General features: G+C 44.7%; 1 protein-coding gene across 12 annotated transcripts; it reads right to left on the minus strand.

Moving 5' to 3' along the window:
• Window positions 1-222: 222 nt before the first annotated feature.
• Window positions 223-25,835, minus strand: synj1 (synaptojanin 1). 12 transcript variants are annotated; one of them, XM_056439970.1, is made up of 33 exons: window positions 25,456-25,535; window positions 24,703-24,859; window positions 24,446-24,532; window positions 23,662-23,929; window positions 23,183-23,408; window positions 22,102-22,185; window positions 21,673-21,750; window positions 19,641-19,702; window positions 18,256-18,352; window positions 16,975-17,150; window positions 16,803-16,884; window positions 15,776-15,928; window positions 14,381-14,546; window positions 13,709-13,732; window positions 12,884-13,075; window positions 12,369-12,453; window positions 12,143-12,283; window positions 11,870-12,062; window positions 11,609-11,767; window positions 11,357-11,513; window positions 10,489-10,615; window positions 10,084-10,296; window positions 9,912-9,990; window positions 9,610-9,775; window positions 9,308-9,487; window positions 8,686-8,808; window positions 6,877-6,918; window positions 6,307-6,359; window positions 6,002-6,191; window positions 5,296-5,438; window positions 4,997-5,248; window positions 4,381-4,404; window positions 3,627-3,713 (listed from the first exon to the last, which is right to left on the minus strand). In XM_056439970.1, the coding sequence occupies exons 2-32, from the start codon at window positions 24,824-24,826 to the stop codon at window positions 4,384-4,386; spliced, it is 4,143 nt and encodes a 1,380-aa protein (XP_056295945.1). In that variant the 5' UTR covers window positions 24,827-24,859; window positions 25,456-25,535; the 3' UTR covers window positions 3,627-3,713; window positions 4,381-4,383. The 12 variants fall into 12 exon arrangements, with proteins under 12 accessions (XP_056295875.1, XP_056295884.1, XP_056295866.1 ...); XM_056439900.1 differs by lacking the exons at window positions 4,381-4,404; window positions 25,456-25,535 and adding an exon at window positions 25,751-25,835 and having other exon boundaries at window positions 223-3,713; XM_056439909.1 differs by lacking the exon at window positions 4,381-4,404 and having other exon boundaries at window positions 223-3,713; window positions 14,381-14,537.
• Between the last annotated feature and the right edge of the window lie 163 nt (window positions 25,836-25,998).

Here is a 25,998-nt window from a genome sequence, read left to right on the forward strand (position 1 = left end):
GTTGCTCAAAGTCCTCCCAGCAGGGCAGATTCATTTAAATTACAGTGACGGTGTAAAAGTGTGTATGGTTATTCTTAGTTTACATTTGGCATACAATGCTCATGATCTATAACTCCTCTAAGCAGAGGCCAGCAGATGTCCGTGAGCATTTTGAGTCGAGGTATAATTGTTTGCGATGTGTAATAAGGTCAGTCGGCAGTCAGAGAAGAGAGACATCAACAGTCAGGGTCAACTTCCATTTATTTTTGCATACATACAACATAAACTGCTTTATACATAAATGTGCAATCAGCATCGCACTTAAAATATGGAACGTTGGATATTAACATGAATTGCAGTTTCATGTTTTCTCTTTAATACATACAGAATATGTTCAACAACACAGACTCCTTATTCACTATGGATTATAACCATAAAAAGGGACACCGACCTCACAAAAGGAGCAATGTGTTTCCTATAAAATCTCATCTTGAACATGACAGTACACAAAGCGTTGGAAAGCTCCCTACCGCTAATGCAGATGCATTATCTACTGCACACATCTGGATAACACAACGAATGCGTTAGAGATCGACATTTAAAGCAAATGCAAGCCGATACACTTGCTTCCATAGACAGCCAATGCGTTCAGTGCAGTGAACAAATATATATGTTTTGTGTTTAAACAAATAGCAGAAGCATTAGTTTATTGAGTCTGATGTTTTAACTTAGACATTAAAATGCTTTCAAGACATTTCAGCCGGTACATCATTTCTGAAGGTTGGAGGAATAACACCTGATCAGATGCTGGCATGTGTCACGTTGGAGGAGAATTACACTCTCGCTGATCATTTTAGCTCAACTATTGCTCGTCATCATTGCCACCGACATTGACGCTGACCTACACAACTCGACAGCAGCGGGGGGGGAAAAGGGAAATGACACAATCACCTCTTTTCCGCATAACGAACACGCCTCGTGAAAGGTCACGACCTCCAGCGAGGCCCAGTCGCGATTAACGCTCGAGCTTGTACTGTGCTTTGTGGAAAAGTCCTTTGTCTTGTATTGTTTACATACAGCGAGGTCACTCCACAGCCAGCTGGAGATCGGAAATACAGTGGAAACCATTTGAATCCAGTGGCCGATAGTTCAGGACCTGTAAGCGAATACACTTCAAAGAAAAGACTTCCTGGGAGAAAAATGTTCCACTCTTAACTCTGTACACACACACACACACACACACACACATCCAAACACGACACAACAGACGATATGCACCTCAAACACAACACCTCACACCACGGGATCAACAATAGATTAAGAGTAAATGTTTGTAGAAATTAAAAAAAGCATGGCTTTTCGGAATAAACAAAAAGTTGAATTTAAATTTTTTTGCCCTCTTATTATTATTATTATTATACGTGGCTCGCCATTGCTGCCATGCCCACGGACTCAAATCACACCATCGTCGTAACACACACACACACACACACACACACACACACACACACACACACACACACACACACACACACACACACACACACACACACACACACACACACACACACACACACACACACACACACACACACACACACACACACACACACACACACACACACACACACACACACACAGATCTTACAAAAGTGTGGTTAAATGCTTTGGATCAAATCAAGGAGGCTCAAAACGCGGCGGCTGTGGAACGTCCATCTCTTCAGTCTCTCACTTCTGTCCCTCTGCCATCAGCGAGAATACAAGCGAGAGCAGAACCGGTGCGTCCGTCACATTGTGCAAGTCACTGTTACGGCCATCACACACACACGAGCGCACGCACATCTAGCGAGGAGTCGCTTCCATGTCCAAAACATAACTTTTTTTTAATACACAATCACGATGTATAGGTTTTGATATAGCGCTACAAAATATATTCAGCTAAGCTTAACGAGTGATGGCTGAATGAATGAATGGAGAGAGAGAAGCTGGGGAACAATCGTCCATCAAGGGAGAGGGGGAAGAAAAAGGAAAAGGGGGAAAGAGAGAGAGAGAGAGGAGAAAGAGAGAGAGAGAGCAACATGTCTGACTATCAAGTGGCGAGATGAGGTCGGTGTTGCGGCAGTGAACATGTTTTTGCCCGACTGACACGGTCCCGTGCTGTTCTGGTTCACATCGTGGCGTCAGCAAGGAGGCGATGACGCAACGCGGTGCATAAACACAAAATACATTCATGATAAAAAAGCAACAAGCTCACAATGGATCTGGTGAAATCAGGACCCCCTCGGACACGAAAGAACACAACGAAATGTACAACACACGATGTTGGGGGCGAATGCCAAACCTCCAGTGCATATAGCCTTCTCGGATATGTAAACTCAGAAGCTAGAAGATGACCCGCTACTCTGAGAATCCCCCTCTGATGTCAGAACGATGGATATGAACGCGTCGGCGTGCTGCGCGGCCACGCAGAAACCGCTTGATATCGCACACATTAAAACACATCATTTGTGCGTATAGATGTACGTTATATAACTCCATACCATATGGACACAGTGTTTGCTGCCACGATTTAAAATAAACGTCAGAGCAATTCTTACTAAAATAAATGTTACTGTCAGGGAACGCGCACACATCTCCGTGGTTACGCTTGGGCCCGGACACTTCTGCTCGAGACGCAACACCGTGCCTGTGATTCAGCGGGGGGGGGGGGGTCGGTCTATACTTTTAATTATTGTCCTTTTGTACACACACACATATACACATTTATCATGGATCTATACATATCTGGATATGCCCTTTACATATTACGAGTGATCGTCGTCGCCGGGTCCCTCCGGGGGCTTCGGGTTGCTGTTCACAGTTCTGCTTGGGATGGCAGGAGGGAGGGTTGGGAACACCGAAGGGACCGAGGATAACCAGTCGGGCTCGGAGTCAAACGCGGAGATGGAGGGCTGCGTTTGGGACGCGAGGGAACTGGAGGGGACGGCGGGAGCCTGCGGCGTTCTGGTGGGAGGTTTAAAATCCAAATCATTATCGAAAGTGACCCACCGCCGGGTCGGGGGAGGTGGCTGGCGACGCGGTGCGAGGCCAGGCGGAAGGGAGGAGGCTGGCGCCAGGGGCAAGGAGGGGGCCGGCGACGGGGCGGGGGGGAACGTGGATGACGGACCGAACGGGGACGAGCTCCTTTGGAGCTGGAAGGCGGGGGCAGCAGTCGGGGCTGGAGCCGGGGTGAGGATGAGCGGGGGAGTGAAAGCAGACGCGGGGCGATGGGCGCTGAAGTCCGGCGTGAGCGAGCGGTGCCGATGCTGCGGCAGCGGGCCCGTGAAGGGGTTGGTGCTGCTCGGTCGGGCTGGGAGCGGGTCGGGAGGGAGGGGGCAGGGAGAGGCGTGCAGCGTCTCCTGCGAGCGGCTACGAGACTGGACCGGAGGAGGCGGAAGCAGGGAGGAGGAGGAGGAGGAGGCGAATTGCGACGGGGCGGCGGACGACGACGACGACGAGTCGACTGACCGAGCGGAGGGCTGCAGAGGGAAGGATGGAGGGAGAGCGCTGGAGGACGCACACGTGAACGCGGGAACAGAGGGGGGGGCACGCAGAGAGGAGCCTCTGGTCAGAGACTGGGTGCTGTGCCAGGAGGACGACGAGGAGGAGGAGGAGGAGGAGAAATCAGAAGCGGGTGTTTCGAAGGTGCCGGGCATCCATTGTGCTTCTCCTTGGATTCCATTCAGTCCATTGGTCTGAGGAGGAACAAAGACAACACAGTCAGCCGTCACAACATATGCCGTGTGAAAATATGAACCGTGGTCTAATTTGTGTTTTACTAACTTAAAAAGGATTATAAGTTAATTTTTTTATGATCTTATTTCTTTAGCTGAGATCAAAGTTTCAAGATATCTATTGTAAACAAACAGTTGCGTATTTACACATAAGGTTTCTTACAAGTGGTGAAAAACACTGACACATACACCGACTACTGCTGACAACTGATCTATGGATCACATACCAACACCAACTCTAATACAAATGAATGAAATATCAAATTAAACTATGATGTCATTGCATATGTGCTCACTCCCAACACCTGAACCCCAGTGAGCGGATATGAAAGGACTCGTGAGGGGGAAATGGCCAACAACTAAACATCACTTTTTCATCAGTTTTTTTTCTTCTTCTTTTCTTTTCTCATGTTGTTCCTGGTTTGAATATTTTTTTTGACCGACCAACAGAAAACAAGGAATGCTTTGGTTAAAATAATCTTTTGAGAAGACGTAAAAAAGGAAGGAAAAGTGATCACGAAATGAGAGACGAGGTAACTGGGTGTAACGTATGAGAGGTCATAACATCAGAGCACAGGACTGCTGTGCTATGGAGGATGAGACAAAGAGGTGGTTTAATATAAAGTACCTGTCACCCTGAGGGCTTCTCCAGCTTGTGAGAAAGAGACAAATGTATCAGAGAGACAAAAGCAGGAAGAATGACACAGACAACTAAAGCTCCTCATGTGAGCCAGAGGAGCAGAAAGAGGCCGTCTCCACCTCCAACACCTCGTCATAACTCAGCATGCAATACATTGTCTAACTAGAACGGGCACAAGATTGGGTATTGAATTATGAACATTTTGGCATTAGTTGCATGCCAATTGGATACAAATTGACCGCGCTATGGTAAAAAGAAGATGTTGACCTTGTCATGACCTTGACCTTTGACCTGATCGATCCCAAAATCTAATCAAATGGTCCCCGGATAATAACCAATCATCCCACCAAATTTCAATTCGATTTAATACTTTTTGAGTTCTGCGAGTAACACGCATACAAATAAATAAATAAATAAATAAATACACGGCGATCAAAACATTACCGTCCGCATTTTCAATGCGAAGGTAATGAGAAGATTTAGAGAATTACATTACTACATTCGAGGAGAACAATCTCAGTGTACTCGATCGATAATGATATTGGTGTTTGATCAGTTGTACAAATTCCAATAATCCAATTAAAAAAGGGGAGTTGGCACCAACCTGCGCAGCCGTCTCAGACTTGGCAGCTTCGGGTGGCAGAACGTGAGAGGAGCGGGAACGTGGCGGCGGCTTAGGAGACGCTAGACCTTGTGGCGAGCCGGCAGAGGGGGCGGCGGCAGGAGGAGGATGCCCGGCATTGGGAGCTTGCGCAGGCTGGAGGGGAGCTTGAAGTGTGGGGTGCATCGGTGGTGGGGGTTGGGACTGAGCTGTAGGGGTGGCGGGTTGGGGCTGCATGGGTGCCTGCATGGTTGCCTGCATGGGGCCTGCATGGGTGCCTGCATGGGGGCCTGCATGGGTGCCTGCATGGGGGCCTGCATAGGGGCCTGCATGGGTGCCTGCATGGGTGCCTGCATGGGTGCCTGCATGGGGGCCTGCATGGGGAATGGAACCTGGGGTCTCGCTGCAGGGGGCTCTGTAGGAGACGGTCCTGAGGGAGGGGGACCTGGGCGAGGAAACGGGGACAAGTTCAGGCTTAAATTCGTTGCATCACATTAAAAACATTCTCGAGTCACATACTGTTGAGGGTGAAATACTTTTGGAAAGTAAGACCATGTATTTACCAGATATTTGTCAAAAAGAGACAAATATCTAATAAATGTACTTCTGGTGGCAAAAAGACTCTGAAGGAAATGGTTATCACTAAAAGTCCTCCTCTGAATACATGGATGGACGTTACAGTGGACATTGACAACATGGAGAAGATAACAGCATCGTAACACCTCATGGGCCGGATTTTATTTTCATAAATCAATGAACGTACAATAGAGAATATATCACTCCCTAGTTATACATTGTTTTCTTTTTGTTTCATTCTTTCTCTTTTTGTTGTGGTTCATCCTATGTTTTACATTTCTTGCTCTAAATATGTAGAACTAAAATGAGTGTCATCATACATTTTCTTAAAGACATCTGTAAATGCATAATAATAAATTTTAAAAAATGAAGAAAAAAAAAAGAAAAAACAACATTCTCGTGTTTATAATCTGTAAAAACACATTTCCTTACTCAGAGGCAGGTCGGTGGGTTTGACCTGGCCACAGGGCACAGGTCGCGGGGCTCCAGGGTGGGTGTCTGTGATGGGCCGAGGGGCCCCGGGATGCACCTCTTGGATGGGCCTGGGCGCTCCAGGGTGAGAGGGAGGTAGTTGGCGAGACTGAGGGGGCATACTGATCACCCCCGCCCGGGGAGGGATATTCTGGATGACAGAGGGCAAAAAATTAATAGAGAGAAATTAACAGAATTGGTGAATAAATTGTCAAAAGACAGGTCAAAACTTCTTATGAATATTTTTTGAATAGTTGTAAACTTACGGGTCTGGGAGCACCTCCGGGTCCAGAAGCTCCCACCGCTACCTGGCCTCGAGCTGAAAAGGTCAAGACGGACAAACCGGCTGCATCAGCAACAGAAAACTAGTGTCGTACTATTCTGTATTCATCATGTGAGATGAGCGATGTGAGGAATAGGAGGAGCGTTCAGGGAGACGTGAGGCTCAATCGAGAGGATGAAGACACGTTTTAGTCGTCTTGGTACTAAAGTTACACACGAGAGCACTGCAAACCCACCCGATGGTAGACTGAACTAATAATGACTCAGTCAGTCATTCCTGAGCTGCAGGAGAGGCATGCCACACACACACACACACACACACACACACACACACGGGTCAGGTGAAGAAATGGGCTACGCAACCAGTCCCTATGCTCCGCCCTGAGAAGGGTTATTTTGTATCAGGGCATAAACACATTACACATGGCTTACAGGAGACGGACAGGGATAAGCTCCGCCTCCCATCACTCCGAGCCAGTCCCAGAAAGACGAGCGTTCATGGGACGAATGCAAAAAAAAACAGTAGAGGCGTCGTCATGCTTTGCGGCACTCACCTACAGCTGCCTCTGGCCGAGGGAGAGCGGGGCTCTTTGGTCCTTTACGGCACGAAGAGAAACCAAAACCACACGAGTGTTACACACAAAGTGGACGACCGGTCGAAGGAAGCGAGTGTTCCTCACGGGAAAACACGCGACAAGAAGCACGAAGAATAGCGAATGCCGGTAGTGATGCAGCGGAGCAGTGACGTCTGAATATCTACTGTAGCTGCTGCCTCAGGAGGAATTCCCCAGTGATCACGGTGGATTACTGGCGCCGAGGTGACTTTAAGACCGGTTCACGTGTGGGCCAAAGGGATTTTCCTTTGACTCACGGTAGCTCCTCAGTTTTGAAAACACTGTGGTCACCAAATCATTATTTGTTTGGAACATAATGACAGAGCGCACACGCGAGACATCCAGTTCACTGCTCCGTGCAAACACTTCAGTCAGATGGTCTACTGCATGACTCCTGATTAAAATGGGATTAAAGTCCTCTGTTATGTATTATGATGCATATCCTCCCTTGCACTACCTACTTTCACACCGTAAAAAAACCCATAGAAAAATGCCTTTTTTCAACCGCAGGCTAGCAACACGTCTCTCTTGCACTCATACAAAAGACGAAGATGGCCCCCGATGATGAAGAATTGGTCAAAGGTGAACCATCAATGTCCAAAGAGCATTGATGACTGGGTGTAAGACTACTGGGATCAGCTCTTTTTTTTAAAGACACACCTCCTGGCCAGTTACCTTCACTGCCCCTCCTACCAAACAGAGGGCTGGGAAACTCGCCACAGTCTTCAAGTCAAAGAGGGGAAAGAGTATTTCAAGAGAAAAAAAACAGAAATAAAACACATCATCACTTACCAGCAACTGCCATGTAAAATAAATACAAATAAAGACAACACTACCTAGGGCAATGTCTCGGCTAGTTAGTCACACGTTGACACGTTTACATTACTCACAAATACACCACGAGGAGACTGCTCCTGCAAAGCTAGCTACATTTTAGAATTGACCAAAATCACATATTATGTGAAATGATTGTGACGATGCATAAGAAGCACTGCGTTTAGAACTTGAATGAAATGCTCACTCAGCATTTGAAAAATCCCATAATCCAGGAGTCGTTGTCTTAACTCAAACACGACTCATCGACCCCATGACCTAATTCCACCAAATTTGAAATGTGAAATTGATTCGGGTGGATGTTTTGGCAACGTCCCGCGTTTTAACGAGCTGAAAAGCCGAAGCCGAAACACAACGACGGCCTACTGTCGTGTACATCCAGCCGCGTGGAGGCGAGGGTCGTCGTCATGTTGAGGTCGGCGTCGCACAATCAGTGTTCGGTTCAACGCTCATCACTTTACCCGAGTACTTTCTAACTGGCAGAGGGCTCATGCCTCCTTCAGGAATGAGGAGAAGCAGTGGGATGAAGGTGAAAATGTTAACACCTAAATTAAGTACACACTAAGGACACTTCGAATGTGTGACTGTATTTGGCTTGAAGTGACGCTATACTCGTGCGATTAACATGTCAGAAGATTGAGCTTGAACCAACTGTAGACGAGGTTAACGTTGATGCTAAGCTAAGATAAGATTAGATAATAAGATGAGATAAGATATTCCTTTATTAGTCCCACAGTGGGGAAATTTCAGGATCACAGCAGCTGATGCACATGAGAGCATTAATAAAAATAAAAGATAAAAATAACAACAAAAAACCCAATAACAATACTAAATACTAATACTAACATTCTAAATAAACAGAGGAAACAAAATATTTTAAATTAAAAAGTAAAAATAAGAATTAAATTGAATTACCTGAAGGTGGCGGGGGGCGTTGAGGAGGTGCTGGTCTGGCTGGAGGGGCGTGGGGGCGGGGGGGAGGAGGGCGTTTGGGCTCCCATGATGTGGGGGCACCAGGCTGGAAGTCAACAGGAGGCCCTACATGGGAAAAAAAAAAGAGGTGCAAATGAGAATTAGCATTTTTTTTTTTTTTTACGGGACATTTGTAACTGCCCAGTTTGGACGCCGTGAGAACGTCACTCACTACAGGAAAATACATTTCCCCACATCACACATATTTAGAGCCAGGAGCGCCTAGATTTCTGAAACACTGCACACCTTCAAATAACACATCATACACACATGTTTCAAAAGGAAACACGTCGTTTACTGGAAGACACGCTACACCACCCTCTAACACTAAACATCGCTCGTTACATCATCACAACCCACATTTTACCTGGAATTTCTCTCCTCGGTGACGATGGGCTTAACTCTTCTTCAGGGCATTACAAGCAGAACATAATTATAGTTTATATTGCAGCAGGCGGAGACCGGAGCGTGAGCTTGTTTCATGGACTGTACTTTCAGCAACCTGATTCCAGGTGTGTGTGTGTGTGTGTGTGTGTGTGTGTCAAGACGCGCAAGTTATACATACCATGTGATGGCCGGGAGGGCTGTCCACGACTCGACCTGCCGGGGGCAACGGGTTCCCCGTGGGTAGGTGAGTTACAGGGACTGCTGCGGGGGGAGGGGAGCGGGGAGGATCCGGGCCCTGAGCCTGCTCCGGGCTGAAGGTGCTGGGGAAGGATCTCCTCCACCTCCTCGTCCACATCCCCTGGTAATTGAAAGCAGGAATTCATGTAATTGGTTATCCGCGTAGAGTTTCTCAGCGGTGCCGATTATAAAACTGAGATCTCTGAAGATAAGCATTGGGATTGATTTGCCTTCATCCCTCACCTTCCATATCGTAATCATCATCGCCAATGTCCGTGTCCTCGGCGAGGAGGGTGGAGCTGGCCGAGGTGGGGATGCTGCCACAGATTCTATCCACACTCATCTCCTCCTCCAGACTCCTGATCCAGCCTGGACTCTTCAGACGGATGTCCATCATTTTGCCAAGGACCTACAATGTTGACCACAGACAAGCAGACAGTAGATATCGGGTATACACACAAGATCTAATTTGATAATATGAATGTTAAGACTTATGGAACACTTGTCTAGCTTAGAAGTCATTAATACAATCAGTGATGACTTACAGTGGAAGCGCTGAGAGACAGAGCAGCAAGAGCAGAGTAACCTTCCAGGAAAGTCACCCACATCTTCTCCTCCACAAATCTGCGTAAACAGTCAAACGGTCAATGCAGTCTCACCGTCTGGAGGTGGTGCACGTCCCCCCCCCCTCCCCCCCGTCTGGTTTTTTAAGCTCACCTGATGAGGATGACCTCTCCGAAATTAGCAAACTTGTCCAGCAGCTCGTCGATGAGAGCGTCGTCGAAGTAGTCGTCGGGGCCGGAGGAGCAGAGCGACACCAGGATGGTGCCGTCTGGAGGCCCCTGTTGGGCAATGACCTCTTTGTAGACCTGGTGTCGCGCCTCCGAGTCGACCTCCAGGATGTCGACGTCGATGATCGACACCACGGGTCTGAAGAAAGACGGGAGACATCGAGGAGGGCGACGTTTGATTAAAGAGAAACTAAAATATACTCGTTTGCAACATTGTTCTATTTCACCACGAGATCAGCGAGACAACAAAACAAAGATGTGACATGAGAAGGAAATGCAGCAAACTACACTGTTGTGGTGAAAGCTACAACAGATAGATCTTGTTATTTACCTGTGGTCGGAGGTCTTGAGCTCAGCCCTGCCGTAGTACTTCAGAGTGCCCGGACTCCAGGGGTTATCGGGATCGTCGTCATTGTCCCCTGATGTAGAAGCTGATCCCACGACGTTCATCTCCTCGACTGCAAAACATGCACAGATGCATATAAATTACACTTTTTTGATGTGGCGAGAACACACTAAAATTCTTTCCCATCGCCAAGTAGAGTATAACTTTCAGTTTTTTCTAGTGCGTCATGTTCAATGTCACAAACACAATCTAAAAAAAAATATTGTATATTTCTACATACATAAGGGAAAATTGGTCTGTGCATTTAACCCAGTGGCAGTGGTACTACAGGTGGGGCGCAGGAGGAAATACATAAAGACATTTATTGAGAACTTATACACAAGTTCAAAGTACAAGGACATAAAACTAAGTCATTAATAAATACATGTTGAAAGGCCTTGTGTAAATACATTGTGTAAATGTTTAGGTTACACGGTAAACAGTTTACTCTTGGACCTGCGCAACGGCCAAGATTATCGGCGACTCGCTGATTCTTGGCCGTTGCCCTTCAAAACAAAAGCTCAACATTGGGCATGGATTGAGATTGTCTCGTCGACTGTTGCCCTTCAAAACACAAACACACCTGCATCCACTCAAACAACAATCAGCGGTATCCATCTGAGAATAACTCATAACGAGCCAGAGATAATCTACAGTGGGCCGGTCATTTTTATGAAAAGAACCCGGACCAGTGTGAGCAGGACGCGGGCACAAAGCGGAGGAGAAAAAAGAAAGAACAATAATAATAGGCAACAATCGAAGCTTCCAAGTATTTCGGTTGGTTCGATTTATCTGCAGTGGCTCTGCAGCGTACCTGTCATATTAAAGTTCCACTTCCTCCTCTTCCAGAGGATGCGGTCGGTCCAGGCTGGTGTGCGGCACTTCTCACTGGTGTCATAATCTTCTGAGAAGAGGTCATACTTATAGGTGGGAGCAAAATCTAACTTCCCCTCGATAAAACCTCGGAACACCTGTTGAAGAAGTTTTGTCTGCTTTAGTACGCGCTATAAAACGGGCTCAATGTTGAGAGGAAGTGAAAGTTGTTAGGGCTGTATGCGGGTCGTACCAAACCAGCATTCTTCTGGTCCACCAACTGGTCCCCAACTGTCAAGGCATCCCAGTTCTGCTGCTTGATTAGCTCTTTGACTTCCTCGTTGGGCAGGCTGATTCGATAGTTAAAGTCTCCGCACCAGAAAACGTAGTCGTGCGAGTAGAGCAGACGACCCTGTCGAGGACAAGAAGACAGACGCGGTTATCCTTCAGTCACGCAAAAAATATGTTTGCAGAATCACGCGTCGATGGTCGTGTTTTTTAAAATGTATATTACCATGGGGAAGGTGAGTCTGCGCGTGATCTCGCTGTAGTCGTCGTTCCTCTCCTTGACCTGCGACTGGCCGGCGGCAAAGTGGGAGCAGACGAAGCAGATGCTGGTGGTGTGGAAGAGCAGGCGGATGGCCACGCCTCCTTTATTGCCCGTAGCCCCGCCCATCCCGGTTTTCACAGTATCCACGGCAACATCCCTGGGAAAAAAATATTGAATGCATGAGTTGATTTGTCAATAAGTCGACAGGTGTCTCGTGACGCGGTGCACAGCTCTTACCGGATGAAGGGGGCGTGCTGCGGGCGGATGAAGACGAACAGGCACACGCCCACCAGCTGCTCTGAAGCAAGCAGCACGTACTTGTGGTCCCGCGACAAGTTCTTTTGCAGCTCCGCCGCCCAAAGTTTCTGGTTTGTAGTGCTGAGAAAAAAACAGAAATGTCTGTCATAATAATGCAGAAAAAGAAAACACCAAATAATCGGAAGCTGGAATCTTGCACACGTACCTGGCACTGACGATATTTCCGGCATTGAGTTCAACCATTTCCTCAAAGCCGATGGCAAAGATATCGATGGGGTTTGCTTTGCTATCTGTCAAGAAAAAGAATACACAACCGTCAACACATGTCTGATAAAAAATATTATTATATCTTCACGTAATAGAATGTTGTGAGCAGTAGAGTGAATATTTATTCTTGTTCAGGTAAATGCATCCACCTAGAAAATGTTCAGTTTGAACAATGTCAAGAGAAAAAAACATTTAGCTCCCTGGACCTCATGAAGTAAATAACCCTGAAATATAGAAATCATTCAGTAACTTCCTGAATTCTTGCCAGTAGACACTCAAAGATACCGACCCTGGCCAAGAAATAGTCTGGCACATAAACATTCTTTAAACCAGAGATTTAACAAATAGCATCTGAGATATTTTGTTTAGACGTTCTGATAGAAACGCCTCTCAAACATAACTTCCAGACATGACATTTACCACCAGTGTGCAGGTGAATAATCACCGACGTACCCTGGAACTCGGGATGCCCGGCCTTCTTTGGAGCGTCCAACAGCCAGTCGTTGAGCGTCTGGTTGCGGAAAGCGATGCTGCGAAACTGTTTCCCCCCGTTGACATTCCAGGTGCCGACGCCCACTCGGATCTGCTTGGGCCTCGTGTATTTATGGTGGTTCTGACACATTCCCAGCAATACCCTCGGGGAGGCTGCAGAGGGGAGGAGAAGTGTGATTAGAGAGTAACATGGTGTGTGTCTGCAGGAAGGCAGGCGGGCAAAACAAACAAAACAAAAAATGGTGAACAATCTCATCGAACCTAAAGGGAGAACATCCAAATACAACAGAGGGAGACTGAAACGACGTCCGAAAAACACGGGGATCGTGGGATAAAGGACACAAACCAGAGCTCTGGTTGAAATACATAAATACAGATAACATTCAAAATAAATCAAACCATGGTTCATTCCTGTCTATAAATTTCCACTCAAAATGATGTTTCCCCGTGAATGGGTTTTTCCTAATCCGATGTGAGGTCCTGGGACAGGGATGTCCTATAGGTACAGATTGTAAAGCCCGTTTATGCAAATTCATAATTTGTGATATTGGGCTAAACATAATAAACTGAATTGAATGTTACATTTAATTGCAAAATTCAGCATTCTTGAGAATCACTATTGCAAAAGCCTGATGATGTGGAACAGACAAGGGAGAGGGTTCAACCACGACTAAAACAGGTACGATAATAAATGAATGAACAATAATGGGAGGAGCAAACACAAAATGAGAGGACAGCGATGTGACGGGGGATGAAAAGATCCATCTGCTGCGTCAGTTACTATACCTGATTGTAAGATGGGCTCAGTGACTAAGATTGTGAGCAGGGAGGGAGAGAAGGGAGAGAAGGGCGGGTTAACCAGTGCTCCAACAGATAATTCTAGCAGAGCAGTCGGTCAGCATTAATCTCACCGGGACAGAGAGCTGTGACACATGGAGATTACAGCGACGCAGACAAACCCTTCTATCCTCCTAACAGGGCTACAGGTCTAAACAACTCCTCCACGATGTAGCAGAAGAAATATAAAATATTCACGCTGAAAAAATGTAAAAGGAGCAAAAACGTTGCATTTGTAACATTATTCAAATGTACTTTTTTTTAACCCTCCTGTTACCTTCACATTTACTAACATATTTTACCCTCGGGGTCAATTTGACCCCAGCAATTAGAACCTCCAGAAAATTATTAGAATTAATATTGTTTCCCAAGTTTAAGTGTGAGGTACTTTATGTTTGTTTGTTGACTACCTAAATAGCCCTTTAAATATATAAAACAGTTGATATTTCTTATATGTTTGACACAGTGAAAAACAGCCTGGGGTCAAATTGACCCCAAAGAACACCGACATTAAACATTGAATGGGGTCAAATTGACCCGAAAGGTAACAGGAGGGTTAATAAAGATGTGATCCGTTGACATTGATAAAATAATATATGTCATATGTTGTAAAGATTTTACTGTAAAGACTGGAAGTAGTGAGCAAGGCCCGAGCCTTATCCGCCAAATCACTGTTGAGCGTGGAGCCCAGCCTCAGGATGTCGATGGCCTCCTGCTTCGAGCTGTCGAAGAAGTTGTTCTGGATGGTCCTCGTCACGGAACGAGCGCCATCTTTGAGCTTTCCCGCCTACAGTCGCAAAAAAGATAATACAAAAATGATATTAGGCACTCGCTTAGTTGATGTGAAAAAAAAAAGTGTACTTCCCACTCCAACCGCAGAAGAGAAGAAAAGGAGGAGCACATGAGGCCGATCAGAGTCATTTTTAACGAACCGGGAAGAATCAAAACCGTAAAAATAAAAATCACTGATTGATGTGCAACATGCGACATGGTGATCTTTTTTTATTGATTCCTCCGAGTTCATCCAATCAAGAGTAAGCAGATGTAACTCGATGATGCAGGCAAAAATCAAAACAAAGTGAATGGTCGTGACATTATTCGAAATGAAAAATGACTAATTTTGAATTTGGATCTTTGGAAACAAATTTCTGGAGCTTTTGAGAGTTTCCTGGTCAAAACAGTATGCATCACATACCTGAAGGGAAATAAAAGATTTGTTTTGTATTGTTTTTAAATAAAGAGGTCCCAACTATCCCAGCATCCTCATCATCATCATCCTCATCAAACCAACAGACACTGAGATAAACAATTCACCAGAAATAGACCCACAGCTCAAAAACAACATGGACTGCCTTATTCACTTACCACAGAAGTAGGGAGGTCCAGAGGACGGCAAAAAGAGATATCACACAAGAGTTTAGAGAGTGAAGCACACAGAGAAGATGAACTCTGTCACTGCAACACCTGCACATTATCTTAAGTGTTATTTATGGTTCTAGATCTCATTTGAAAAGGTATCACATTTTAGATCCACAGTTGGTTCACCTTTACTGTACATTGCCAGAATGTGGTCCATTTCTTTAAGCAGACGTTTAATTATTGGGGGAAAACATACACACATCTGGAAATCTTGCCATATATTGTGTATCAGTGTTTATCTAGATTGTCTTTTTCCAGAGTGACGATGTAAATATCCAAGCCCAAAACCATAATTCAACTTCTAAGTCCCTCTTGCTTCACGAGAAGACAAATATAAACCAAATAACTAAAAATACAACAGATTCCATACTGTGGTTTTGCTGAATTTGCTTTTATCAAACGCTGTCATGCACTTCTTCATCTCCCCAGCAGGCGGAGCGAGACCATAACGGGCTGAAATCAATCAAACCTGAAATCCTTCATCAAATGCAGCTGTGATAACCTGCTGTGCCTTAATATGATGCCTCCATGATGAAACTGTGAATTACTGTGAACTTGTATTTGTTGTGTGTATTTTGTGTGTCTCTTTTTGTGTACCTTGGCCTTGCCATCCAGGGCGCCAGTGCCCGCATAGATCTTACTGACGGAGTCTCCGTTGGCAGACCACATGGTCCGGAAGACCTCCTGGAACCTGGCGACCAGCTGGGGTTTCTCCGTCAGTCCCATTTCCTCCAGTTGCTTTGGCAGCATCTGGTGAGGAACAGGGGGGGGGGGGGGGGGTTTAAGACTATGATCATCAATATTAAAAGACAATGGACTTTGACGGAAGAACGCCGAATGCTATTTCATAACAAAAACTAGAACGGGCACTCGGTAGAGCGCATACCTTCGCATATCACAAGATTAGGCATTGAATTATGAACATTTTGGCATTAGTTGCATGCCAATTGGATAGAAATTGACCGTGCTATGGTAAAAAGAAGATGTTGACCTTTTCATGACCTTGACCTTTGACCCGATCGATCCCAAAATCTAATCAAATGGTCCCCGGATAATAACCATTCATCCCACCAAATGTCATGCGATTCAAGAAGATTTTGACCTTTTCATGACCTTGACATTTGACCTGATCGATCCCAAAATCTAATCAAATGGTCCCCGGATAATAACCAATCATCCCACCAAATTTCATGCGATTCGGTTCAATACTTTTTGTGTTATGCGAGTAACACGCATACAAATAAATAAACTAGAACGGGCACTCGGTAGAGCGCATACCTTCGCATATCACAAGATTGGGCATTGAATTATGAACATTTTGGCATTAGTTGCATGCCAATTGGATAAAAATTGACCGCGCTATGGTAAAAAGAATATGTTGACCTTTTCATGACCTTTTCATGACCTTGACCTTTGACCCAATCAATCCCAAAATCTAATCAAATGGTCCCCGGATAATAACCAATCATCCGACCAAATTTCATGCGTTTCGGTTTAATACTTTTTTACTTATGCGAATAACACGCATACAAATAAATAAATAAATAAATACACAGCAATCAAAACATTACCTTCCGCATTTTCAATGCGAAGGTAACAAGAGCATTCTGCTTAAGACTATTACCTCAAGGGCAAAGAAGGCCTGGACACTGTTGGTTCGATCCAAACAGTCCAGGCAGTTGGTCCTAATGGTCCCACCTTGAGTCCTAAACAGACACAATGTTGTAATGTTACGGATGGATAACAATGATGACATTTACTACTATGTAATGCATGTCTTTGACCTAGTTCCTCACCTGACGATGCCCGTCTCTGCAGAGTAGTAGAAGAAGCCGCACTCCTCGATGAACTTGTTGAGGTAGGGTTTGAGGACACTGTGGAGTTTGTCCGCTTTGCCCCCCTTCACATTTTGATGGTAGTCAAAGTTCACCATCTTCACGGCTGATATGTGCTCCGATGCCTTCAGGTGACTCTGAGAGTGAGAGAGTGAGAGAGAGAGAGAGGAGAAGAAGTTTGAACTGATGCAAAACATGTTGGTGTGTTTCCTGTTTCCTGCTAAGTCAATAATGCAAACCCAACTAGAACAGGCACTCAGTAGAGCGCATACCTTCTCATTTCACAAGATTGGGCATTGAATTATGAACATTTTGGCATTAGTTGCATGCCAATTGGATAAAAATTGACCGTGCTATGGTAAAAAGAAGATTTTGACCTTTTCATGACCTTGACCTTTGACCCGATTGATCCCAAAATCTAATCAAATGGTCCCCGGATAATAACCAATCATCCCACCAAATTCCATGTGATTCAAGAAGATTTGACCTGTTCATGACCTTTGACCTTGACCTTTGACCCGATCGATCCCAAAATCTAATCAACTGGTCCCCGGATAATAAACAATCATCCCACCAAATTTCATGCGATTCGGTTCAATACTTTTTGAGTTTTGCGAATAACACGCATACAAATAAATAAATAAATAAATACACGGCGATCAAAACATAACCTTCCGGCATTTTCAATGCGAAGGTAATAAATACACGGCGATAAAAACATAACCTTCCGCATTTTCAATGCGAAGGTAATGAGTTCTAAGGAAACCTTTTGATTGTAGTCCGTGAACATGAAGCTAATGTTTTAAAAAACAGGGCTCAGTTGACCGCTGGAAATACTATCAAGTGTGTTACCTCAATGAAAAGATTGACATTACAGATAAGACCGGCGACGGCCCACGGCGAAGGAACCACAGTGTTTCACATACAGAGGGAAAATTAAAAGACGCCCTGCATTTTTCTTTTCTTGTGCACTTAAATCCACACTGGAGGAGACAGCATTTCTGGATATGACCAACCAGAAGGAGCCTTTAAGATTAATCAATGTAACGTTTTTGTGACACAAAAAAGGGAAATGTGACCCGACGAGCTCAAGGTACATTCATTGGGATAAGAATCGGTTTTGATGCTCGCCATTTGCTGCCGGTGTTGTTTTGGACTAGATCCTCTTTGTGAGGAGTATCTGATAAATGTCTTGTGGTTCGTGTCTGTGTAAAAAAGGGACATGAGAATCTCTGTTCTCACCTGAAAAGCTTTGCTGAGCATGTGCTCCCCTTCCTTGCCCCCGAGCAGGTTGATGATCACTTGTTTACCGTACAGCCTCCGCAGTGCAGTGAAGTGTCTGGACAACAAATATACAAATCGCATCATGAGCATTGAAATGTCCTCACAGACTAATACTGCATACATTCCAACAATTATCAGAACACATTAAAGTCTCCATGCTTAAGCTTGTTAATTACACACAATGGACGCTGCAGCCTCGGTTCATATATCAGAGACACAATACCGAGGCACAACGGTGACAAGCCGCTATCACGTTTCTTTTGACAAACTGTTACTTGTACATGTGCGGTAAAGGAATGAACATGACTTTGAACGGGATTTGGCACACCGGCAACGACAACAAAAATGTGGATTCAGGCTTCATTTTTGGAGTAAGCAGGGAAATATTATTGTAAAAAGCACAATAGGTCTTTTTACGTATTTGTATTTAAATGCATATTTCTTCAGCAGTTAGATTCGCTCCCTAAAATAGGAAATATAACTATGTATATGATGGGGAGGCGTGTGTTTGTAAAGACAAAGAAGAGACACTTGGATAATAACGGGCCTTTGGACAAGCTGGTGAAATACACTGCAGGAATAGATGGAGCGGCAGAGAGAGTGGAGGACCCGGGCTGCTGTTGGGGTTTATAAAAACATGTTCTTGTTAGCTTTGTACTGTCTTAGGAATTTCAACACAGACGTCTCGTCACTGCAGAAACCGACGATATGCAAAAACAAAAACAAAAAAAGGATGAGTCACACGTCCCGATTTGGGGAGATGCCGAGAAAGACGAGATGCATTGGTGTGAGAAAATGATTCATTTGTTTCAAGATATGATCGGTGTCCCATCTGACGTGCTCGTCTCGACATGTTCAGGGTGCTAAAAAGCAAAGCAAAGGGGGTGGGGGGGAGTTGATATCTGGGCTCAGCTGTCAATCCTTAAAAGTCCAAGATATCTAGAAATTAGAGAACCACTTCATATATTTTCCAGCATCATGTTGCCTTGAACTCATTGGCTGCTCTGAGACTGATGACCGAGGAACGTTCATGTGGGAGGAGCCAGACGTGGTGCCATCAAGGTGTGCCCCAGTGACTAGAGGTGGAGGGTCTGCATTGTGGAGGGGGACTTCCGTGTCCCGAAGGAAAACACCAACTCTGGAGGATGTTGGGGGCGACTGCGGGTCAGTGGTTATAGCAGGTCCGTCTTTCAATCAGGGGGTCGGAGGTTCAATCCCCACCCTAGTCGATGCGTCCTTGAGCAAGACACTTAACCCTGAATTTCTCCTTATGAATGTAACACGATTGTAAGTCGCAGCTACACATTCTTAACATTTATGTACACGCAGAACATTTCAATTACCTTTCGAATGCTGGCGCGTTCGCCTCAAATCCCCTCGAGAGTTTGACGCGATGAGAACCGACCTGCAGGTCAGAGACAGCCAGAAAAGACACAAAAGAGACACGAGTCACCCTGTTCTTCACTGAGAATCAAACCCGGAAAAGCAAAGTTGCGCACACACACACAGACACACACACACAGACACAGACACACACATTGCAGATGACTAGAAAACCTAGAGGTGAAGTTGTGAAGGCATTTTTGGATGTGTGTAAACGAGACCTTCATGGTGAAGAAAAGAAAGAAAATACGGACGACAGGGCAACGCAGCCAAAGGACATGTGTTCATACGAAGACACCGAGCAGCGGAGAGAACCCGTGCCCGTCACCTTTCTTGCGACTTTTAATCCATTTTTTTGGGTTGCCTTTTACCTCCATGCTTGCCTTTTAGTCTCGCTATATATTTTATCATTTTGAAAGAATACGGGTGGCGACTGAATCCCGAGAAACACCAAAGCGCATTACAGCGCATTTTTTTCTCAATCTCTCGCTTTCTAAAAGTTCTTCTCATCCCGTCTCTAATGGCATGTCATTAACCAAAAAGAGCAACATCTAAATGTCATCATCCCTCCTGCAGCACTCAATATCTGCCACCTTTTTCTCCTTCTGGTCAAAAAGCAACACAGATGCATTGTGGGTCTAAGCCAGTCAGATTGATTACTACCACTGCATTGTCTCTGCATATGCCAGTTTGGGGAGGTTTGGTTTTGGCATGCGATGCTCATCATTTTGCTCCCTGCTGCTGCCATTTTGTCACTCCTCACTTACTCTTTCTACTGTTGTGCGGGAGCGCTTTGCATATTTAATAACTTCCTGTGGCTCAGGTTACAGCTGCTCAGCGTGGACCAAAACCGTACCACATCTTACTCCCACCCAACTGTGACAGACGACACCCGGAGGGTAATTTGTGAACTCAAGTTCTGACTTTGATTGCTTAAAGCTAAAAGTATTAAATGCACAAAGGTTACATATATCACGCAACTTACAAGGTTTGTCCTCGTCTGTTAATCATAGACGTTCCTCAACCAATTCATTAGATATCTGAATCCGTCATTGATTTATTACATGTTTAAATGTTTAGGATTTCTTTCAATTTAATACTGCTTAAAGTACAGAGCATTTTGGTAAATGACATTGTGGTGCCACATGCGATCATATTCCACTTATGGTCTTTTTCCCAAAACAACCATAAAATAATGATAAACTAAGATTGCATAATCAACCAGGACTCTAATAGACCAAGAGGGGGGCAACCCTACCACTTTAATAATTAACATTGTCCTCAGTATTGTAATTCACCACTGGTTCTAATGTAAACTAACTCTGCCGAGATCAATAACTCTGCTTCAGAATAAAACTGAAACTAGTATGGAAAGGGACGATTAAGCCGACAAAGCCACAGTGGGTAGAGGGGAATAAGAGCTAAAATAGTGCATCTTAAAAGCAGGAAGACTGAAGTTCTGTCTGAAAACAACCCTGAGCCCACAACCCTGTGTTTTGAACAAATCGTAGACATCGGTAGGTGACCAATATAGACTTGGCTTCTCTTAACCCTCGAAGAGATTTAGCAATTTTTGTTCCAGATTGTCAATTGTACACCTATCCAGTTTCCTAAAGGAATAACATCAGCTTAAGTAGGAAGTGGTGAGGGGATGTTTTCAGACCAGGCTCTCACCTGACCAAAGAAGTCTGGGAGCTGAGGGAAACAGAAAAAGGCCCTTTACCAACCACTATATCTACCACTGACCTCCCCCACGTCTGATCTAATCCACCAATCTGTGCAATGTCAGGACAAGGGCAGCAGCATGTTTATGGCATGCATTCAATGGGTGATCCTAGTCCGTGCTTTATATCTCCACAGGAGAGGTACTGGGTAACAATTCAGAATGGAATTGCCTTGGTTTCCCCCCCTTTGGCATTGCACAGAGAAAGCCCTAACTGCAGAATGAAAGCCCCAGCACCAGCAAGAGCTAAAAAAAGAAGAAGATTATACCAGGTGCGGGTTGTCATCCATCCAATTACGGTGCCGATTCTCATTCAGGTGCAACAAAACACCCTTAATGGACTTTTTCTGAACACAGCATGGACAAAATGTGTTAAAACTAGGTTAAAAGATATCTAGTGTAATTACAGGGAGAAGTTTCAGTCCCCAAATATGCCAAATACAGAGTATTTTAATAAAAAGTGTTTGGCAAGAGCTCCCCATAGGCCTCATCAGAGTTCAGAGGTTACACTTACAGTGTGTAATCAACTGGGTCTGATTGAGCCTGATCTGCAACGGCAGTATTTAGAGAACGGGCAGGACTTTGACACAAACATGAAAGCTGCTTTAGGATTTTCATACCATGTGGGTATAAATATAAGAAACCCTCACGGCCACGAGTCGATGCTGGCTTCATAGGATGGATTTAATTTCCATTACCTGGATTCCTGGCTGCTCCCAGAAAAGAGGAATGGACCCACGGATCTGGATGAAGGATGAGGCTCTGTCATCCAGGAAAATAACCTGTCCAAAACAAGAGGAATGTTTGGTTCAGCTCATTTGCAATGTGAAAGAAATACAAGCTGTAAATACACTGTATTAAAACCACCTATAATAAAACCTACAGTATTGTTACAGAAGGATTGAAAGAACATAAATGGAACGTAATATAGCCTTTATACACTGTTAAAAAGATATGGAATTAAAAATACTTAAATTATTCTCAAGGAGAAATCGTGTCATATGTCGAGGAGCTACATCTTTTGGCACTTTGCTAATGACACATTTTTGAGGCTGAAATCATTTATCAGCATGACGAAAAGCTGTCAACACTACAGGGGCTGGCCAAAATAACCAGAACACCTGACAGTACAAAATCTTCTCACACAAAAACCCTGCAATTTCCGCTACAAATATGTCCAATTTCTATTTAGACTTCTACAGAGATGTTGAATAACCTGTATGGTAATTTTTTTTATTATAGGAAACTATTGGTGCAGCTACAATTGTAGAAGTTCCAGTTATTCTGCCAAACAGACAGCTGTGTGTTTGTTTCCTGAAACGGGAACTATAAAATGAAACAAAGCCATTTCCTACAATGAAGAGAACCAGGAAGTAAGCTTGCATTTTCAGATATACATTTTGTCTTCTGATAATGTGCTGACTCGGCAATAAAAGCAAAATACTGATTGGACTGAAAGGCTTTAGACCAATAAATCAGTGTGCTGAGATATCAGCATTATTATCACCCTGCTGGTTTTCATGCCAGGGTTTAATGTTACCTATGAATCTATAATACATTTTATTCAAACAATGTCATTCCACAGTGAGGGCACAAAATGCGAGAGGAACAGTGTTTCACCCCAAGGTTGGATCAGGTTTGCGCCTCACCAGTCGATAGATAACCAGTGTTTGAACAGGCTGTATTATCCAAGGTCATGTGACCAGGCACAGAGCATATAAGATCGGATAGAACCATGTTATCAAACTGACCCCAAGGGAGATCCAATAAAGCGGTCACCTGTTCAGTCTCCACAAAGTTGGCCACCTGTCCGTCGTCATTTGTCCCTCGGACGTTGAATCGTGTGCCGGCCCGCTCCGAGCTGAGGCGGGAGAAGATGCACGCCTTGGCCTGTTTGTGTCCTGCGTAGATGGTCCTGATCTCCACGCCGCCGCACATCAGCCTCAACAGCCAGTCGTCACAGTTCACTCCGTAGTGTTTCAGGTGCAGGTGCAGAGATTGGTTCCTATTGTTTAAAGCAAGACCCACGAGATTAAAACACACAGAATAAATTCAGTACGAACAGTGAATCTTCACACTTAAGTTGCAAATCACACAGCCCCCATATCACACATTCAGCAGAAATTTCAACAGAAGGAGTGTGCAGAATGCGGAACATTGATTTAGTCCATATGCACTATTTCAGAGATTGTTAAAGCCAAACACATGCCTATTAATCTCCTTTTAACCAGGGAACAGTAATCGTGTCATGCTTTTACCAAAAGAAGCGGTTATCTGTCGTGTCCTCTAGGATCCTGCGATGTGCATTGAGACTTAAGTCCATGCTGACACCAGTGGCAGACCAGGCAAAGTAGAAGTGTCCCGAGTTCAAGACCTTTCGCACTTCGGCGATGCGGTCCTCATCTCCTGAATCGTTCTTCAGCGATATGAAGTCTGTCTGCGTGACCCTGAACACCTCAGAATCCTGCACCTTCCCCACAGAGCTGCATCCGGTCACAACCACCAGACTGTGGAGCATGGCGTCACCTAAGGGGAGTATGCCAAAAAAGAAAGGGACATGAGCATGACAAAAATGCATGGAAATAATAATAATAATACTACTTCGAATATATATAGCACTTTTCTTCCCACTCAAATAAGCTTAGAAACCCAAAGACGCTTGTAAAGATAAAAGCAAGCAGTATGTTAATAGATCTGGAACATTGCATTAAGAAAGGAGACAATAAAACCTAAGGCCTAAAGGACTGGACAATAAACAGTTAATTAAACTTTTGTGCCACTCCTTATAAGGAAAATCACCAGCCAGTCAAATCTCAGTCATCTTTAAGACTGAGCTTCAATGTTGTATGCAGCTTTTCCCCCTTGTTGTGATAACAAGAGCCTTCAAGGTCATGTGCAAGGGCAGGAGAAAGCAGCTTAGAAGTAAGAAGACCAAGAAAAGAAAACAGGGCCTTCAAAGTCACAATGGTCAGAATCTGGACTGCAGCCACGAAATGTCTGCAACACTGAGCAATGAAAAGAGAAGATGTGTCTGTAGCTTACCCAGGTTTAGGCGGAGGACGCCCAGGATGCCGTAGGCATCAAGAATCTTGGCATATGAGTTTTTAATGGCATCCTTCTCGGCCGCCGCTAGAAGACAAACAGCAATGTATGAAAAAGGTTGGGAGTGCTCTCCTTCAAACCTTAAAAGGTAAATACAGCCTGCGACATAATCATAGCACCGAATAACATCCATCAAATGAAAGTAAATGCCGTGTCCCTTATCTCTCTTTAGAGTGCAATCAAACAAGAGCTCTTACACAGAACGGCGACAGCCCCAGATTCAAACATGAGGCATTCTTCCCGGCTCCTAGTTTCCACGATGACACTGTAGGGAGGTGGGTCCAGCTTGTGGTAGATGCGATATCCCTTGCTGAAGGCCATTGTTGATCCAAGATGAAACAACTAGGTGATTACCTGGAACCAAAGAGACAGAATAAATGAGCCTTTTCAGATCAGAGATACTCACAATCAAATACAACATCTATAATTAAATGGCTACTAGAACGTATAACGGCTCATTGCTTATTGATTGAGGGGTTACTGATATGATCATACATCCCCTTTGTGAAGCTCACGTTAGAACTGGACTAAGAATTAAACTAAATATTAAACAATATATATTAAATAGCTGTACACCACAAATATGACTGTGAGGAATACAATTTTGGGGGTTGCAATATTTGACATTTTAACCCCTAGAAATTATCTATCGTATCATGAAATCTTCAATTGCGGAATTGGACCATCATTTCCGGGCAGCAGCTCAAGGCCCAAACATACGGCGAACTAACTCAGCTTGTAAACCGAATTTCGCTGGTAGCCCGGAGATGAAGAGCAGCCCGGAGACGGTCAACGATCCCGTTAGGCCGGGGGGCTGAAACACCATCAGTCCTGACACCGTCAGTCACGACTTTAAAAAAGCACTAGCAGGAGGCGAAGCTAACGCGGACGGTTACCCCGGGCCACCGAGCTTCATCCCAGGATTGTGTGCACGTTAGAAACCGACTCACCAAACGAGAGTGACGAGCCGATAAAGCTGTCTTGTGCTCATCTCCTGCCAGACGATGACGTTAGCTACGTTAGCTAAATTAATCGCAGAGGTAAGCTATGATGCGCTAACTGACGATATGTTGATGATGGTACAACCTGCATTTCCAGGGTGATAATCTCACGTTTGCTAGTGCATTGATGTTCACGGCTCGTTCAGTTGGGCCTGCGCATGTTTAAAACACAAATGATGCTCTATCTCACTGTTGTATATTCAATTTAAAATACATCAATGAAGGGCTGAGGATTTCGACTTACCGTCTGCCCCCGCCGGGTTGATACTCCGCTGTCACAACACGATTCTTCCCGGTGTGTTGGCAAAATGGTACATTCCAAACTCCAAGCACGCCTACATCACGTTACCGTAATACCTCAAATGCGCGCGCGCGTTCGCACCAGGGCAACGGAAATACAATATTTATAGTAAATACCGGTAAAACATATATTATAGAAAAATGTTCAAGCTATATCTAGTGGACGTTCGTTGGGAGTATTTTCAAAACACG

Source organism: Pseudoliparis swirei, chromosome 3, assembly GCF_029220125.1.
Source record: "Pseudoliparis swirei isolate HS2019 ecotype Mariana Trench chromosome 3, NWPU_hadal_v1, whole genome shotgun sequence".
Classification (NCBI taxonomy): Eukaryota; Metazoa; Chordata; class Actinopteri; order Perciformes; family Liparidae; genus Pseudoliparis; species Pseudoliparis swirei.